Raw genomic sequence first — 19,862 nt, 5'->3', positions numbered from 1 at the left:
GTGACTGATTTTTTTCACTTAGCATAGTGTCTACATGTTTTACCTATGTTTTAGCATGTGTCAATTTCCTTTTTCAGGCTGAGTAATATTCCACTGTATACCACATTTTTTAAAAAATTATTTTTTAATTGGTTTATAATGTTGTGTTTGTTTCTGCCATACATCAGCATGAATCAGCCATAGGTATAAATATATCTCCAGCCTCTTGAACTCTCTCCCTCCTCCCACTCCATCCTGCCCCTCTAGGTTGTCACAGAGAACGAGGCATCATACAGCAAATTCCCACTGGCTGTCTGTTTTACATGTGGTAATGTATATGTTTCAGTGCTACTCTCTCAGTTCATCCCAGCCTCTCCTTACTCACTTGTGTCCATAATTCTTTCTCTATGTCTGCATCTCTGTTGTTGCCCTACAAGTAGGTTCATTAGTATATTTTACTAGATTCCATATATGTGTGCTTGGTTGCTCAGTCATGTCTGACTCTTTGTGACCCCGTGGACCGTAGCCCATCAGGCTTCTTTGTCCATGGGGATTTTCCAGGCTAGAATACTGGAGTGGGTTGTCATGCCCTCCTCCAGGGGATCGTCCCAACCCAGGGATCGAACTCAGGTCTCCTGAGTTGCAGGCGAATTCTTTACCATCTGAGCCACCAGGGAGGCAAGAATACTGGAGTGGGTAGCCTATCCCTTCTGCAGGTTAACTTCCCAACCCAGGAATCGAACCACGGTCTCCTGCATTGCAGGTGGATTCTTTACCAGTTGAGTTACCTGGGGAGCCCTAGATTCCACATATATGCATTAATATATGATATTTGTTTTTCTCTTTCTGAGTTACTTCACTCTGTATAACAGGCTCTAGGTTCATCCACCTCACTGGAACTGACTCAAATTCGTTCCTTTTTATGGTGACTGTGATGCTGGGAAAGGTTGGGGGCGGGAGGAGAAGGGGACGACGGAGAATGAGATGGCTGGATGGCATCACCGACTCTGTGGACATGAGTTTGAGTGCACTCCGGGAGTTGGTGATGGACAGGGAGGCCTGGCGTGCTGTGATTCATGGGGTCGCGGAGAGTCGGACACGACTGAGCGACTGAACTGAACTGAACTGAAACTGAATAATATATATACATTGTATATATGTGCTACAGCTTCTTTATCCATTCATCTGTTAATGAACATCTAGGTTGCATCCATGTCCTGGTTATTGTAAGTGTGCTGCAGTGAACATTGGGGTACGTGTATCTTCTAGAATTGTGGTCTTCTCAATGTATATGCCTGGTAGTGGGATTGCTGGGTCATGTGGCCTTTTTTCCACATCCTCTCTAGCATTTATTGTTTGTAGATTTTTGGATGATGGCCAGTCTGACTGGTTTGAGGTGATACCTAATTGTAGTTTTGATTGCATTTCTCTAATAATAAGCGATGTTGAGCACTTTTTCATGTGTTTATTAGCCATCTGTGTGTCTTTCTGGAGAAATGTCTATTTAGGTCTTCTGCCCTTTTTTTTTTTTTGATTGGGTTGTTTGTTTTTCTGATATTGAGCTGCCTGAGCTGCTTATATATTTTGGAGATTACTCCTTTGTCAGCTGCTTCATTTGCAATTATTTTCTCTTTATTTTAAGGGTTGTCTTTTCATCTTGTTGATGGTTTCCTTTGCTGTGCAAAAGCTTTTAAGTTTAATTAGATCCCATTTATTTTTGTTTTTATTTCTGTTACGCTATTAGAGGATCTTGCTGTGATTTATGTCAAAGAGTATTCTGCCTATGTTTTCCTCTAAGAATTTTAGTTTCTGGTCTTACATTTAGGTCTTTAACCCATTTTGAGTTTATATTTGTGTGTGGTGTTAGAAAGTGTTCAAATTTCATTCTTTTACATGAAACTGTCTAGTTTTCCAGCACCACTTATTGAAGAGACTGTGTTTTATCCATTGACTATTCTTGCCTCCTTTGTCAAAGATAAGGTGCCCATAGGTGCATGGATTTATCTCTGGGCTTTCTATCTTGTTCCATTGGTCTATATTCTGTTTTTGTGCCAGTACCATACTGTCGTGATGACTGTAGCTTTGTAGTATAGTCTGAAGTCAAGAGGTTGATTCCTCCAGCTCCATTCTTCTTTCTCAAGAATGCTTTGGCTCTTTGGGGTCTTTTGTGTTTCCATATGAATTGTGAAATTTTTGTTCTAGTTCTGTGAAAAATGCCCTTGGTAATTTGATAGAGATTGCATTGAATCTGTAGTTTGCTCTGGGTAGTATAGTCATTTTCACAATATTAATTCTTCCAATCTAGGAACATGGTACATCTCTCTATCTGTTTATGTCATCTTTGATTTCTTTCATCAGTGTCTTATAGTTTTTGTGTTCAGCTGTTCTGTCTCCTTAGGTAGATTTATTCCTAGGTATTTTAATTTTTTTTATTGCAATGGTGAATGGGATTGATTCCTTAATTTCTCTTTCTGATTTGTCACTGTTAGTGTATAGGAGTGCAAGGGATTTCTGTGTATTGATTTGGTATCCTGTAACTTTACCAAATTCACTGATTAGCTGAAGTAATTTTCTGATTGTATCTTTCACATTTTGTTTATCTGTTCATGTGTCAATGGATTCTTGTATTGCTTCCCCCTTTTGGCTACTGTAAACATGGGTGCAAAACTACTTGAGTCCTTGCTTTTCACTTGTTTTTAAGAGTGTGCAGGTTAAAGTGTCTTTAGGTCAGTGGAGTAAAATTCTGAGATTCTTAAAAGAGATGAACTTGAACTTACAAGATTTTTCTTTTGATCACTTGGATGTGTGAGGGGCTGGTTAGTGGAACTCTGATTAAAGTTACGGTTTGGGGTGGCAATACAGATATTGGTCCTAGATAGCTTGTTCCTCAACCTTCAACAAATGTTTTTTTAAGTGAAGTTTAGGAGGAACCAGTACAGTTTCATAGATCTCAGCAGGGGGAGTTCATGGACCATCCTGGTACATTGCTGTTAATGTAGTTTATCTTCAATTAGCTATGTGACTTTGGATAACTTATTAAATCTTCTGAATTTTAATTTGGTCATCTGTTAATTGGGACTATTATTATCTCCTTCATGGGATACTCAATAGGCTTCAATGGGAGTGATGTACTTTAAGTGCTTTACATAATGCCTGCTGCTGCTTCTGCTAAGTCACTTCAGTCGTGTCCGACTCTGTGCGATCCCATAGACAGCAGCCGGCCAGGCTCCGCCGTCCTGTGATTCTCCAGGCAAGAACACTGGAATGGGTTGCCATTTCCTTCTCCAACATAATGCCCAGCATCTAGCATATACCTAATAGATGTTACCTCCCTTGCCATTTATGACTTTTGTGTTTCTCCCTTTGAAAAGAGATGAATGCAGTTTGGGGGAGATGATTTCTGTAGTTAGGTGTCTCTTTTTAAGCTGTCAAGTGAAGTGCAGTAGAAAAGAGGAGGATTTGAGATAGTTTTCCCTCTATATCCGTGGATTCTGCATCCACGGAGTCAGCCAACCACAGATCAAAAGTGTTTGGGAAAAAAAAATTCCAGTAATTTCCAAAGAGCAGAACTTGAATTTGCTCTATGCCAGCAACTATTTACATGGCTTTTACATTGTATTAGGTATTGTAAGTAACCTAGAGTTGGTTTAAACTATATAGGAAGATGTGTGTAGGTAATTATACCATTTTATTTAAAGGACTTGAGACTCTAAGGAGTTGGGTCTTTGGGGGGGAAGTCCTGGAACCAATCCTACCCACCCCCCACCCCTGCTGTGGATACTGAGGAACAACTGTAGTTGATGTGAACTTCTGGCACAGTTAGTGACTTGTAGTAAGTGTCATTCAGCAGAAAGATAGGATCCATTTCTCTCTACGATACATTTATCGGTCATTGGTGTTTTGGGACAGCGTACTCCTAGGGCTGTGAAGGATTGGGGCCAGTGAGAATTGTCTGTTAAGGCCCGGAGGGTCTCAGCCACCAAGCTTGTCCTCATCTGAAAAGATACTCTGCAATAAACCGTGCCATTCTGTTTTGTGGGATGAGTAGCCATTGCTCACCTAATGGGCAAAACTGTTTACACAGTATTGGGTTTCTATAACATAGGCCCTTTTTCTTTGGAAATCCCTCAGACTAAGGATCATATTTTTGTTGAGGAAGATTTTGTGTTAGTCTCTTCTCCCCTGCTTCGTTTTAAAACTATTATCTAAAAATTAGAAACATGGTAACCAAAGTGTTAAATTAAAAAGAAAAAAAGTATATCCTGCTCCACCGCTTATCTTCACAATGACTACATGTATCATGCTTGATACCGAACTCTTTTTTTTTTTTCTCACCCTGCCCCCGATACCAAACTCTTAACAGAGATATGACTAATTAACAATCTTCTGTTTATACAACCAGTACCTTATCTTTTGTAGTTATCTTAACTCTTCCCTCTGTGTACTGTTACCTCTGTGACTGTCCTTGGAACAGTTTGGCTCGTCATGTGCCCAGATGGCACCAAGTGAACAAGTGGATCAAGGGCAGTTTTCTAAAAATGTGCGTGTGGAGAGTGGTGAGGCAGGAATCGGCCAGCATGAGCTCTGCGCTACTTGTGTGTTGGCACCGAGATCCTGAGTACTGTTTCTCTTCTGTCCTTAACCTGCCCCTGGCCCATGGCTATTCTCTGCCCTGCAGTTAAACCCTGTTCATAGCACTGTATCATAAGAGCTTATGAATAAACCTGGCTATTAATTGTTTATACTCAGGTTCTTTTGTTTGTTTGTTTCAGTTCTGATTTTGCATAAAGAAAGGGGATCTTAGCTTCATTTGAGGAGAAGGAAATGGCAACCCACTCCAGTATTCTTGCCTAGAGAATTCCAGGGACAGAGGAGCCTGGTGAGCTGCCATCTATGGGGTCGCACAGAGTCAGACACGACTGAAGCAACTTAGCAGCAGCAGCAACTCCATTTGAAATTCAGATCTGATCATGGTCTATGTTCAGTACATAATTTTGAAGGACACACCCAGAGTGAGGGGAATAGGAACAGTTTTAGTTGACGTTTATTATTAATATTATTATTTTTTAAAGATCCTAGAGAGGAAACAGAAAGAGAAAGGGAGATAGAGGTGTGGGAAAGATGAGATTTAAAGAAGAGAGATGAGGGACTTCTGTGGTGGTCCAATGGCTAAGACTCTGAGCTCCCAATGCAGGGGGCCCAGGTTCCATCCCTCTGGGAACTAGATCCCATATACCTGAACTAAGAGTTTGCAGGCCACAACTAAGAAATCCCTCATGCTGCAACTAAGAACTAGCATAGGCAAATAAATGTTTTTTTAAAAAACAATTAAAAATAAAGAGGAGAGATGAAAGCTGATATAGAGGGCCTGCTGAGGTGATTTTTGCTGAGAAAAGCTACTAGGAATTTTTTAGTGTTGAGAATGAGTAGAAGAAAGGTAATTATGAGGTGTTAAGCAGCTGTGCTGTGTTAAGTAGCTGAGGACCAAGAAAAGAAGAGCACCAAGTAGATGGAAATAACCTTGGAGCAGCCAATAGGTGGAGAAAGTTATAAACCAGAGTCTTCTAGGGAAGTGTTGACAACAGTATAGTTAGCAACTCTTACGCACACCATTTATACATAAGCTTCCTTCTGTTTTAACATTTGACTGCATCTAGCTCAGATAGTGAAGAGTCTACCTGCAGTGTGGGAGACCTGGGTTTGATTCCTGGGTCGGGAAGATCCCCTGGAGAAGAAAATGGCAAACCACTCCAGTGTTCTTGCCTGGAATGCCTCCCACGGATGGTGGAGCCTGTCAGTCTATAGCCCATGGGGTACCAAAGGGTTGGACACGACTGAGTGACTTCACTTTCACTTTCAGCACCTTTATTTGTCTGTTGTTGTTGTTCAATTTCTAAGCAATGAGTCCATGGACTCTTGCAACCCGATGGACTTTTATCTTAATGGAATGAAAGAAGGAACACTAAACAGGAGACCAGGTTCTAGTCCCTGCTTGGTCACTAACTAGTTGGGGTGGTGGTCGGGGGTTGTTTTTGAATCCAAAAATGAGGGAATAGGATTAAATAACCTCTAAGGTCCTTTCTAGCTCTAAAAATTTTAAATCAACTATGTTGAAGCCTCACAGACTTTGAACTCCCATCACATCGGGTCAGAGGATAGAAGACCATGTATGTGTATATAGGACACTGAACAGTTGATAGAATGCTAAGTCAGAGGGATGTTGAAGGATAAAAGTGTTATATTATGGGATATTTGGGGCATTCCTTCTTGAAGAAGAATCGTGGTTCCTGATGTCAGAGGCTCGTGGGAGCCAATTTTAAGGTTAGTTTGTTCATTTTAGCTGCCTTTTAAATTCCCTCTGGAGAATGATGACTTCCAGGTAAGAAAACCCTGGCTTTTTTCAGATGGTAGGGGGTCTGACCTGAATTGTCAGGGATAGAACGCAGGTTTCCTCGACACAGACTCAGAGTATTGCAGTGCTGGACTCTCTTCAACACTATTTGACTCTGCTGACAGCGGTGACAGTTGGAACGCAGGCCACCTCTTGGCCTGTGCTGGAATTGCTCTCTTCCTCCCCTCATATTTATCACTTTGTCATCTCTGACTCTGAATCCCAGAGATCAAGGCTAGCTGTAGTCCAACAGAGGAGTAATAAATCATTGTGCTCACTTCCTTTTCTCCAGGTTTTCTACCCCTTAATTACCACATAACCACTGCTGAGGCTGCATCTTTGTGCTGCATGTCCCTGGGACAAAAGCCTTCGTTGATTGGATGTGTACAAAAGCAGCTTTGTCTCTAGCTAGCCATTATGTTTTGCAGAATGCCACATGTGTTACCCATACTTTTTTCTTGTCTCCTGTGAATTTATAGAATCTTACTGTCAGAAGATTTATCCATTAACAGGACTTGTCTAAGCTCTGGGGTTAGTGGGGATGGAATGGGCAGCCCCTACACATTAAAAAGAGAGATTTGGACTGAGTTAGTCTTTTTCTTGGCCGTGCTGCAGCTTGCAGGATCTTCGTTACCCAATCAGAGATTGAACTCGGGCCACGGCAGTGAAAGTGCCAAGTTCTAACCACTGGACTGCCAGGGAATCCCCATGAGTTAGTCATTTTTATGTGGATTTTAGCTAGTCCCCTTCATTCTCTGAGTTCCTGGTAGGAGCTTAGTAGATTGTATGATCCAGAGTGGTCTCCCATGGAGCTTTTTTGGGTCCAGTCCAATAGATCACTTGTTAACAGACAACATCAAAAGAGCCAGCTGCCTGTCATTTGCCTTTCCATTAGGAAACCTCAGAGAACTTGAGTCAGGCTGAAGAGTTCATAAATGAGGATGCCTGCCTCCTTCAACCCTAGCAAGGCTTTTTTTTCTATTTGAAGGGAAGAGTCAGGCTTTAGAAACAGAATGTAGACAAGCTCTTGTACTTTTCCTTGCCTGCTGTTTCTTTACTGTACCTGCTTTTAGAGGGTTGAGAGTGAGGGGTGTTGTGTGGCAGGCGGCAAGTGTCTGGAGAGACTTACTCCTACTCATCATTCCCTGCTGTTTCAAATCTAAGCTCACATCTCTTTTCTAAGAGTAGTAAACTTCACACAAAGCTCAGACGGGAGAATGGACTTCTCTGCTGACAGAAAAGCAGGTATGGTCTTAGGAAAGGAGTGGTCAAACCTTTTTTTTGTGTGTGTATGTAGAAGTAGGACAGGTTGAGGGGGAGAAGACAAAAGGAACATCAAATACTTGTAGCCGCTGAACCCTTCCTTTATATTCCCCATCACACAGGGGAGATAGGTACAGTGGCAGTGGCTATGGTGGGCACAAAAGCAGGACTGCGTTTATAGCCTTGGGTGAAAGAGTATAAGGCAGCGGTTAAATTATTTTGCGCTTAATATTTATTGGCAAAAATGTCTTTAAAGCAGTACTGTTTAACTAGGCGCTGTCAGTCTCTTGATTGCGATTGCTTAGATTTTGGCACTCTCTCCCCTCATTAAAGATTACAAGGCAAAAAGGGGACCTTTTCAGTAAATGTTGTCACAGTTAAGAGAGGACAGAGCATGTTGCACTCTTATTTGAATATTTAGAACAGTTAAGGGCTTTTTTTTCCCCTTCATGAGCTCTTTTTTTATCCAGAACTAAAGCAGTAGGTTCTACAGTATGTCTGTTGATCATTTAGATTCAAAAGATGTCCATCTTAGCAGTAGTGTTTGAAACAGATATGCAGCTAAATCTTGGTGACTTGAAACGCTAGCAGCCTGGGGTGAGAAGGGACGCTCAATAAACGGAGGAAATTTGATGGGGAAATCAGCATACAGGTGTAAATTTGTCAAATTTCTGAGCTTAATTGCTATTTAAGAAGTAAAAAGTAGATTTTTAAAAACCTTCTATGGACAGATAAGCAGACATGTACTTGAGAAGGTCAGTACTTTCTTCAGCTATACCTGCTCTGCCTGCTTTTAAAATTTTCCTAGTAGCTGTGATATACTCATTCTAGCCCTGTTTGGATTTCTTTAGATCTAGTCTACTTTCATTTAACTTTATTGATTATGCTTTGATTATATTATCAGTGCCTTTTTTTTTCTTCTTTTAAAGCCTTGATAAATTTGCTGAAGTTCCTTATGTCAAATGAGACTGTACTTTTGGCAAAGCACAACATTTTTACGTTAGCTCTTATGGTGAGTAGCAAAAAAGCACATTTATTTTTCTGAAGCTATACTCTAGGGCGGAAATGGGCTGGCTTGAGACAGGAACTGGTGTTCTAAGGATTAAACTATAGGGGGATACCAGGCCTTTATTTTCCCTTTGGATCAGAATCTCTCTACCAGTGCTTCCACTTTCACCTGTGTCTTTAGAGAGCCTGGGGCTCTTCCATGAAATAATGGTAAGACACACTGTTATATAATATTCCCACCACACAGATATAAGAGGTGTAAATTAATTTCAAGGGAATCGATAATATGGAAAGGTAGAAAATAATTAGAAAGTGATGAGTTTTCAGTAATTATTACTTTAATGTAATTTATTGAATGGTAAGTTTCATAGAAGTTAATTTTTAATAATGATTTTGTTTAATAACCAGCTAACAAAATTGCTGAAAATTTAACTGCTCTTGAAAGACAGTAAGAGCTGGCTATATAGCACACTACTGATAATACCCTTCTGAGTCTTCATAGTATGATGTCTATATATGGGCTTTTGCTTCTTTTTTAGATTGTGAACCTATTTAATATGTTTATCACATATGGAGATACATTCCTGCCCACCCCCAGCAGTTATGATGAACTCTACTATGAGATTATCCGCATGCACCAGAGCTTTGACAACCTCTACTCTATGGGTAAGCTGTCTTCTTTTTATTTTTTTCTCCCTATCAACTGTGATTTTTGGTCTATGAAAGGAAAAAACTGCAAAAGATTCTCCCCTAGTTGCTTGGTGCCCTTACTTGGCACAGAACTATAGTAGTCTCCTTTTCTCAGGCAATAAGAAAGTATGTGTGGACTTCCTTGCCTTCAGGGACTCAGAATTCATCTTAGTAGAAAGCTGGTTAGCATCCCTGAAGCCCTTTCTTGCAGAGAAGGCAATGGCACCCCATTCCAGTACTCTTGCCTGGAAAATCCCATGGACGGAGGAGCCTGGTAGGCTGCAGCCCATGGGGTCACTAAAAGTCGGATATGACTGAGCGACTTCACTTTCCCTTTTCACTTTCATGCATTGGAGAAGGAAATGGCAACCCACTCCACTTGCCTGGAAAATCCCAGGGATGGCAGAGCCTGGTGGCTGCCGTCTACGGGGTCGCACAGAGTTGGACACGACTGAAGCGACTTAGCAACAGCAGCAGCCCTTTCTTGATGTTTGTGAAAGAGAGGAAATAGGGAGGCTTGTAGATTTAGTGAATGCCAGTGAGATGGGTGTGAGAGTGGGTGGGAGTTGACAGCAGCAAATAGAAGAGCTTGGATCCCAAAGGAACATTGTGTGATTTGAGAAGGTACAAGGTTTTAAAGATTTTTAATGTACCTGTGTATTTTTAGCATAACTTAGAAGAGAAAGTGGGCATTAAATAAAAATCCTTTTTACAAAAACCTTTTGGTGATTGGCTCACCGAAAATTTATTTTGCAGTGATATGAGTCTTCCTTATTTCTATAAGAGGTCATGTATCCCTGTAAGTTTGAGTGAAGAGTCTAATCAAACCTACCTAAGTTTAAAGGTCAAGAAAGATTTCTTTAGATTTCCCAGAAATTATAAGTCACTCAATAAAGCTGTCTATTAAAAAGCTCCAACTTATTAGTTTTATTGGGACATAATCGATATATAATAAACTGCATTCTTTTTTTTGGCCATGCTGAGATGACTGGATGGCATCACCGACTCTGTGGACATGAGTTTGAGTGAACTCCGGGAGTTGGTGATGGACAGGGAGGCCTGGCATGCTGTGATTCATGGGGTCGCGGAGAGTCGGACACGACTGAGCGACTGAACTGAACTGAACTGAACTGAGGCATGTGGGATCTTAGTTCCCGGACCAGGGATGGAATCCACACCCCCTGCAGTGGAAGCATGGCGTCTTAACCACTGGACCCCCAGGGAAGTCCCAAACTGCACTTTTTTAAAGGATACAGTTTTTGATAAGTTTTGGCATGTGTATATGTACATGAAGCTGTCATTAAATAAAGATAATGTACATATCCACCCCCTCTCCCCAAATTTCCTTGTGTCACTTTATGTCACTTTTACCACCTCTGTCCCTTATCCCTCAGTTCAGTTCAGTCGCTCAGTTGTGTCCGACTCTCCGCGACCCCATGAATCACAGCACGCCAGGCCTCCCTGTCCATCACCAACTCCCAGAGTTCACTCAAACTCATGTCCACAGAGTCGGTGATGCCATCCAGCCATCTCATTCTCGGTCGTCCCCTTCTCCTTCCGCCCCCAACCTTTCCCAGCATCAGAGTCTTTTCCAGTGAGTCAACTCGTCGCATGAGGTGGCCAAAGTATTGGAGTTTCAGCTTTAGCATCAGTCCTTCCAGTGAACACCCAGGATTGATCTCCTTTAGAATGGACTGGTTGGATCTCCTTGCAGTACAAGGGACTCTCAAGAGTCTTCTCCAACACCACAGTTCAAAAGCATCAATTCTTCGGCGATCAGCTTTCTTCACAGTCCAACTCTCACATCCATACATGACCATGGGAAAAACCATAGCCTTGACTAGATGGACCTTTGTTGGCAAAGTAATGTCTCTGCTTTTTAATATACTATCTAGGTTAGTCATCACTTTCCTTCCAAAGAGTAAGTGTCTTTTAATTTCATGGCTGCAATCAGCATCTGCAGTGATTTTGGAGCCCCAAAAAATAAAGTGTGACACTGTTTCCACTGTTTTTCCATCTATTTCCCTGCTTATTCCTGCTGCTGCTGCTGCTGCTAAGTCACTTCAGTCGTGTCCGACTCTGTGTGACCCCATAGACGGAAGCCCACCAGGCTCCCCCTTCCTTGGGGTTCTCCAGGCAAGAACACTGGAGTGGGTTGCCATTGCCTTCTCCAATGTGTGAAAGTGAAAAGTGAAAGTAAAGTCACTCAGTCGTGTCCGACCCCTAGCGACCCCATGGACTGCAGCCTACCAGGCTCCTCCATCCATGGGATTTTCTAGGCAAGAATACTGGAGTGGCTTGCCATTGCCTTCTCCGCCGTTATCCCTAGGCAACCCCTATCTGCTTTCTGTCACTATTGATTAGTTTACTTTATCCCTATTGTTGGGACTATTTATGAAAAGTTCATCTTCTGCTTGGGACTCCTGTATGTATCATGAGTAAAGTAGAGGGGATTTGGAATACCTGGAGAAAGAGTAGAACCAGAGTGGAAAGGATTGCCTAGGAGGAAATTGTTTTTTTCTATTTCCCTGCTCTCTCATTCTCAGTGTAATAGCTTTAGCATCAGGTCAGCTCCCCTCAGAATAAGAGGTTCCCTGGAATTTAGAAAGATGCAAATGAAAACCCTGTATACGAGACAGCAAAAGAGACACAGATGTATAGATCAGTCTTTGGAACTCTGTGGGAGAGGGTGAGGGTGGGATGATTTGGGAGAATGTCATTGAAACACGTATGTTGTCATATGTGAAATGAATCACTAGTTCAGGGTCAATGCATGTTACAGGATGCTCGAGGCTGGCATGCGGGGATGACCCAGAGGGAGGATAAAGGGAGGAGGGAGGTGGGAGGGGGGTTCAGGAGGGGGAACTTATGTAAACCTGGGGCGAATTCATGTCAATGTATGGCAAAACCAACCAATATAATATTGTAAAATAATTTGCCTCCAATAAAAAATAAATTAATTACAAAAAAAAACCACTTAAAAAAAAAAAAAGAATAAGAGGTTCCCATTGTCATATCAAGTCACACGTCTTTTTTTTTTTTTTTGAGCTAGGAAGTCTTCATGAGAACCCTCTAGCAAATTTCCATTGGCAGAGTGTTCTCAGTGTACCCTGGTGTGGTTTGCATTTACCCGGCTTTTACCAGTGTCCTTGTTTTTAAGAATATAGAATTTTCCAAGAGTGAAGAGCTGCCCAAGAGGCTTTAGTACCCATTAATGGATGAATAAAGAGGTCTTTAAGTGTGGAAAGGAGGGAGAGTTGGAGTGGGGGAGGTATTTTATAGATGTCTGACTTACCTGCGCAGTTGAGCCATGTACACGGTCAAATGAGATCAATGTTTGCCGTTAGAGCAACAAGAGAAGAAAGGATATCTGGGAATGCTTAGATGTACTAAGAAAGTACAAAGAGGAAAGTTAATTTTACTAAATGAAACACAACAAATAGTAGGAGGTGGCATGTTTCAATACTCTACATTTTGTGTAAAGTATGATGAAACTTCAGGTGGAAAAAAAATGTATTTTTTAGTCAGGTTTTTTTGAAGTATAATTTACATATATGGTATAATTCACCATTTTTAATGTACTGTTCTGAATTTTAGCAAATGCATATAGAAGTATAATTATCACAGAAAATCAAGATTTAGAAGAGTTTTACCATCTCAAAAACTTCTCTCTTCTCTGTACTCCTGTGAGATCAACTCCTCCACCCACTCCTGTGAGATCAGCTCCTAGCCATTTTCTAGCAACCACTGATCTATTCCTTGTCCCCATGATTTTGTCGTTTCTAAAAAAGTATATAGATGACATCATACTGTTTTTTGAGTCTGGCTTCTTATATATATAATTTGATTGAAGTTATCCATGTTGATGCATGTATCAGTAGTTTGTTCCTTTTTATTATGGGGTAATATTCCATTATGGGAATATGTCAGTTTAGCTTATCCATTTATCAGTGGAAGGACATTTAGAAAGTTTCCAGTTTTTAGGGATAGTAAATAAAACCTCTGTAAACATTTTTGTACACAGCTTTATGTGAACACAAGTTTTCTTTTCACTTGGTACCTTCCTGAGCATATAGAGCATATTTACAATAGCTGTTTTAATGTCCTTTCCCACTAACTCCATCATCTCTCTTCATGTCTAGGTCTGTTTTATTGACTGATTTTTCTCCTGCTTATGGGTTATGTTTTTCTGACTTCTTTGGGTTTTTAAAGTTAATTAATTAGGCTGCGTTGGGTCTTAGTTGTGGCATGCAGGATCTTCGTTGCATCATGTGGGATCTTTGGTTGCAGCACATGGACTCTCTAGTGGGATCTTAGTTCTCAGACCTGGGATTGAACCTGTGTCCCCTGCATTGCAAGGTGGATTTTTTTTTTTTCTTTATTGAGAAATTTTTATTGAAACAGTTGATTTACAATGTTGTATCAGTTTCAGGTATAGAGAAAAGTGATCCGTGTGTGTGTGTGTATACATATGTGTATTCTTTTTTAGATTATTTTCCACTATAGGTTATTACGAAATATTGAGTATAGTTCTGCAGGGTGTTTTCTTAATCACTGGACCATCAGGGAAGTCCCCTTTCTACTTCTTGAATGCTGGTAATTTTTAAATTGGATTTTGAACATTGTGATGTTAATGTTGTAAGGTTTGATTTTATTATGTTCCTTTATATAATGTTAGACTTTGTTCTGGAATGCAGTTATGTTGTGTGGAATCAGTTTCATCCTTTTAGGATTTGCATTTAAGGGTTATTAAGTTGGGTTAAGAGCAACTTTTATTATAGGCTAATTTGGCCAGATTACTAATGCAGTACCCATCTGAAGATTCTTCCTGATAATTCATATATTAGTAGGTTTTTCTACTCTTGCTGGTGGAAATGCAAATTATTTTGCTTGTAGAGCCTTCCATGAGCTCCACAATTTCTTCTCTTTTCCAGTGGTTCTTTACCCCCGGGCTTGAGTAGTTTTCTCTTTCTTATGTGCAGATCAGTGCTCAGCAAAAGATGTAAGAGGACCCCTCTACGAACTTATAGAATACCCTGTTAAACTCCCTCCTCTACAGTACTCTACCCCACAAATTCTAGGTGCCTTGGCCTGTCCAGTTGCTAATCTCTGTGTCTTTGATTTGGCAAGCTTCTGGATTCTGTTTAAGTTCCTCCTCTCTGCCCTGTAGGTTGGAAACTTTTTCACACAGTAAACTGGGATAATTCTAGGGCTCACCTTGTTTGTTTTCCATCTTCAAGGATCTCAGTTCTCTATACCCATTGTCTAATGTCTGAAAGCTATTGTTTCTTATATTTTGTTCAGTTTTTTATTATTTAAGGTAGAAGGATTAATTATGTCTTGTTACTTCATCATGGCTAGAAGAGGGAGACTGTTGATAAAGACACACATTTAATATTCCTCTGGCAGTTAAGTTACTGCAGTGATAGCCACTGATGAGGAAGGACCTAGACACAAGCTACCCTGAACCATAAATGATACCGTATTTTGAAGTGCTTTTTTCCTTTTGGAAAAAGATAATTACCAGTACTAAAGAAAAAACAAGGTACAAATTTTTTTATTTAATACAATCTCTCTTTTCTTTCATATGGGCTTCCCAGGTGGTGCTAGTGGTAAAAACCCACCTGTTAATGCAGGAGATGTAAGGGATGTGGGTTCTATCCCTGGGTTGAGAAAATCCCCTGGAGGAGGGCATGGCAACCTATTCAAGTATTCTCACCTGGAGAATCCCATGGACAGAGGAGCTCGGTGGGCTACGGTCCACAGGGGTCACATAGAGTCAGACACGACTGAAGCGACTTAGCACGCGTGCACGTATTAGTCTACTTTATGCATAGTTTTACATAATTGTGATCATGTTTTCCTATTTCTTTTTTTTTTTAACCGTTGTAGAACATTTTTGTATTTTTTTTTTGGTAGTTTTCTTAAGTTTCTTTCTCTCTCCCCCCTTTCTTTTTTTTGCATAGTACAGATACAGTTTATTTAACCATTCTTTCCTTTCATGAAAATTATGGTTGTTTCCAGTTTTTGCTATTACTTAAGTCTCTTTTTTAAATAGCTGCATGGTATGCTGTTTTTGTGTATCATACTTTGTACTACCTAAATGATAACCTTAGCTTGAGGCATTTGGGCGTTTTGAGATAATTTTGTGTTTAAATTTGGGAACTTAGAAAAGAATGTAAAAGCCAAGGGCTTGGAAAGCTTGTTTCCCTTGGAAATGCAGTGATGAGGTCATTTGGGTGCCTGTTCACTAAGGAACAGAAGTGACAGGATGTTAACAGAGAAATAATCCATGAACAGAGTTGAATACCTCTCTGAGGTAAGGGGAGTAAAATTCACTTCAACTCCACAAATACTAGATTCTCACCATCAGAGAATTTATGATTTAGTGGAGGGTCTAGTGGAAAACGGAAATATCTAAACAGTTTTTGCAACTGAGTTGAAAAAAATATGTCTGACCTGCTTGAAACAGTTTTGTTCATTCATGAATAAATTTGTGCATACACTTAATGAAACCCTGAGTTGAGACTGAAAAGCTCTAACTTGAAACTGAGTTCCCCTGCACTAAATCTTGTAAATTAGGAAAGCAGCACTCTGATAATGTTTTATTAAGGCTTCCATTTTCTCTTTCGTAAAATTGCATGAATTTATAAAAATGAAATATTGCTGAAATAGATGCAGAGCAGCCAGATGAGTTTTCTTCCCCTATTACAGCTATATGCCCTCCCTCTAGTACAGCTGCTGCTACTACTACTCTTGCTAGAGGAATACTGGTCAGGATTTGGTAGTGATGGTACCTATTCAGATTGGTTATATGTTTTTTAATGTTAGGCTCTGATCAACTAACTAACTTTCTCCTCTGAGAAAGTCTTAAGTATATTCTTGCATTTGTTTGAAAGACAGTCTATTTAATGAATAATAGCTAATATTAATACTTATGTAACAATTACTGTGTGTCAGGTACTGATCTAAGGCTTTATATATATATAAGTTACTTGATTTTCATAGTAATCCTTTCATGTAAGTATTGCTGTTTTTCTCTAGTAAATAGCAAAGGCTAGACTTGGACACCAACAGTTGGCTTCAGAGTTCACACTCTTAACCACTCTGTATCAAGTACAGGCTGTAGGACCATTCTCTCCAGGTTTAAATTCTAGCCCCGTTACTTACAGTTCTGTGAATGAACTTGATTGATTAATTGTTTGTCTCCTCTGAGTCTCATATATGTGCTGTATTGTATATATTCTTTGTCCAGTTTCTGGCACATAGTAGACTCTCTACATGTTTAGTTCATATTTGTTATTCACTCATTAAAAACATATACTTGGAGTGCCTACTGTATGCTTGTTCTTTTAAGGAACGCTTGTACTGGTTTGTCTCTTTTCCGAAAGAGTGTAGGTACTGTAATATGTGGCCCTGAAGCTCATAGCTGATAGAGAATATGCATTTGTGTATACAAAATTGCTTCAGTCATGTCTGACTCTTTGTGACCTTGTGGGCCATAGCCCGCCTGGCTCCTCTGTTCATGGGATTCTCCAGGCAAGAACATTGGAGTGGGTTCCAGAGTATCTTCCTGACCCAGGGATCAAATCCAAGTCTCTTACGTCTCCTGTATTGGCAGGTGGGTTCTATACAACTAGCACCACCTGGAAACTGTATTTCCATCATCCCTTCTGTGAGTAAGGGTATAAGAGACTTTGGTCAGAGAAGGGAAGAATATTCTAGTTGATTCATGCTGCAGGTCACACAGTTAAGTCAAGGGAGCTAAAGCAGGTTACTCTTTGATTGAAACATGACCATCCTCTGTCTGACAAGATTATTTATCCTATTTGACCCGGTTCAGACCTTTAGGAGAAAGATACACTGTATGTGGAACAGGAAGGGACACTTACTCAGCTGGCCAATTCCACTAAATCGGCCCCAACTATTAGGGAAATGATTACTGTGGCAATCAGGTTACCCCAGTGTAGATTTTAAATGAATGTAAGAACTAAGTATGGAAACATTTTAGCCGGGAGTGGAGAGAGGGAAACCCAAGGCAGAGGAGTAGAATATTTTGGTAGAAAGTGAAAGAAAGAGGGAAAAAATTGCAGGAAAGATAGTTGAGAATAAGCCCTTATTTTTTTTCTCTGGATTCACTTCAGTTCAGTTCAGTCACTCAGTTGTGACTGACTCTTTGCAACCCCATGAATCACAGCACGCCAGGCTTCCCTGTCCATCACCAACTCCCAGAGTTCACTCAAACTCACGTCCATCGAGTCGGTGATGCCATCCAGCCATCTCATTCTCTGTCGTCCTCTTCTCCTCCCGCCCCCAATCCCTCCCAGCATCAGAGTCTTTTCCAGTGAGTCAACTCTTTGCATGAGGTGGCCAAAGTATTGGAGTTTCAGCTTTAGCATCAGTCCTTCCAATGAACACCCAGGATCGATCTCCTTTAGAATGGACTGGTTGGATCTCCTTGCAGTCCAAGGGACTCTCAAGAGTCTTCTCCAACACCACAGTTCAAAAGCATGAATTCTTTGGCAATCACCTTTCTTCACAGTCCAACTCTCACATGTGTACATGACCACTGGAAAAACCATAGCCTTGACTAGACGGACCTTTGTTGGCAAAGACTGGAATGCAAAAGTAGGAAGTCAAGAAACACCCGGAGTAACAGGCAAATTTGGCCTTGGAGCACAGAATGAAGCAGGGCAAAGGAATAGAGTTTTGCTAAGAGAACGCACTGGTCATAGCAAACACCCTCTTCCAGCAACACAAGAGAAGACTCTACACATGGACATCACCAAATGGTCAACACCGAAATCAGATTGATTATATTCTTTACAACCAAAGATGGAGAAGCTCTGTACAGTTAGCAAAAACAAGACCAGGAGCTGACTGTGGCTCAGATCATGATCTCCTTATTGCCAAATTCAGACTGAAATTGAAGAAAGTAGGGAAAAACCATTAGACCATTCAGATATGACCTAAATCAAATCCCTTATGATTATACAGTGGAAGTGAGAAATAGATTTAAGGGACTAGATCTGATAGATAGAGTGCCTGATAAACTATGGACAGAGGTTCGTGACATTGTACAGGAGACAGGGACCAAGACCATCCCCATGGAAAAGAAATGCAAAAAAGCAAAATGGCTGTCTGAGGAGGCTTTACAAATAGCCGTGAAAAGAAGAGAAGCGAAAAGCAAAGGAGAAAAGGAAAGATATAAGCATCTGAATGCAGAGTTCCAGAGAGTAGCAAGGAGAGATAAGAAAGCCTTCCTCAGCGATCAATGCAAAGAAATAGAGGAAAACAACAGAATAGGAAAAACAAGAGATCTCTTCTCTAGATTAGGATGTCTTAAATAGAAGATTGGCACAGACTCCGTTTGGTTTTTTCAATAGTGATATTCTGCATTGTGTCTTCACTTCTCATATTTGTTTAATACCAGTGGTCTGACACATCTTTGTTCTTTCCTTTTTTCCAGTCCTGAGGCTTTCTACCAATGCAGGCCAGTGGAAAGAAGCAGCTAGCAAGGTGACTCATGCGTTGGTTAATATCAGGTAAGAAGTGAGGACTTATCTCTTTCAGAGTTCTGTGGTTAATCCTGAGGTTTATTGTACCTTTCTAAGTGAAATGTGTTGAACATCACTACTGTTTTAAGCCCTGATGTCTGTAGGAGTGGAAGAAATTTTCGTATTTGATCAAGAAAAGCAGGAATGCATGTGACTTTCATTTTGTCATATTGAAATAGCTCACAGAATTTGCTTGTTTATGAATCTCTCTTACCAGGAGGTAGTTGCAAACCCTTTTCAGGCCTCTTTGTTGCCAAAGTGGTTTCTGTGTATAGGCCATCTGAAAGCCTTTCTCTGGAAATTTTTTTCTGCCTTTCTCCATGAGTTGAATGAATGACTCATGGGATCTGGAACTTTTGACGTTTTGCTTTACATGGCTATTTCTGTTTGTGGTAAACAGAGCCAAATGGAGCTCATGGGGCTTAGTCATTTTAGGTTCCTTATGAAACAGCATGGCAATTATAGAGTGCTATATGTATTGGATAAAATTGAGTCAGACATGGAGTTGGTTTAGGGTCTTGAGAAAATAGCACACACTCACAGGAGAGAGCTGTTTGTAAATGGAGAGAATGTGCTTTCAGTGTCATGAAACCTAAAGCTGACTTGTGTTACATTCCTCGCTCCCTTTGTGCCTATCATTTTTTATTTTCTCAGCAGTTATTATATTGCTCTTGCAAACAATTGAAAAATTAACATTGAGTAGAAGAGGCAAACCCAACAGATGGGGAAACTTGATTTAGCTCCAGATGTAAGTTTTGCCAGACATTCCCAGTAATAGTAATGCACGTTTACAACTTGATATAGATTCTAATTTGTGACAGAGCTGAGATACAATATTTATTTCTATATCTTTCTTTTCTTGCCACCCCTTTCTTTTAAGGTAAAATGTCCTGTCCCTGCAGTGACAGGAAATGTGTGAAATGTGTGTTTTGGGAGGGCAGGGGTGAGGGAGCAGGAAGGTGAGATGTGCTAAC

At 40.5% G+C, this 19,862-nt stretch overlaps 1 protein-coding gene across 4 annotated transcripts in view; it reads left to right on the top strand.

The window, feature by feature from the left end:
* Nucleotides 1–19,862, top strand: part of ARMH3 (armadillo like helical domain containing 3) — a 183,164-nt gene that overhangs the window by 70,326 nt on the left and 92,976 nt on the right. For all 4 annotated transcript variants that reach the window (XR_008685754.2, XM_055424803.2, XM_055424802.2 and 1 more), the window contains exons 21-23: nt 8,563–8,645; nt 9,181–9,307; nt 18,801–18,876. Coding sequence is in view for 3 of the 4 variants with exons in the window: in XM_055424803.2 (XP_055280778.1) it covers nt 8,563–8,645; nt 9,181–9,307; nt 18,801–18,876 (286 nt within the window). In the remaining variant the exon portion in view is untranslated. The remainder of the gene's footprint in view (nt 1–8,562; nt 8,646–9,180; nt 9,308–18,800; nt 18,877–19,862) is intronic.

Source organism: Moschus berezovskii, chromosome 12 (assembly GCF_049115385.1).
Source record: "Moschus berezovskii isolate FMDL1 chromosome 12, NW_MosBer_1.0, whole genome shotgun sequence".
Lineage (NCBI taxonomy): Eukaryota > Metazoa > Chordata > Mammalia > Artiodactyla > Moschidae > Moschus > Moschus berezovskii.
This window is presented reverse-complemented; position numbering and strand designations above follow the sequence as displayed.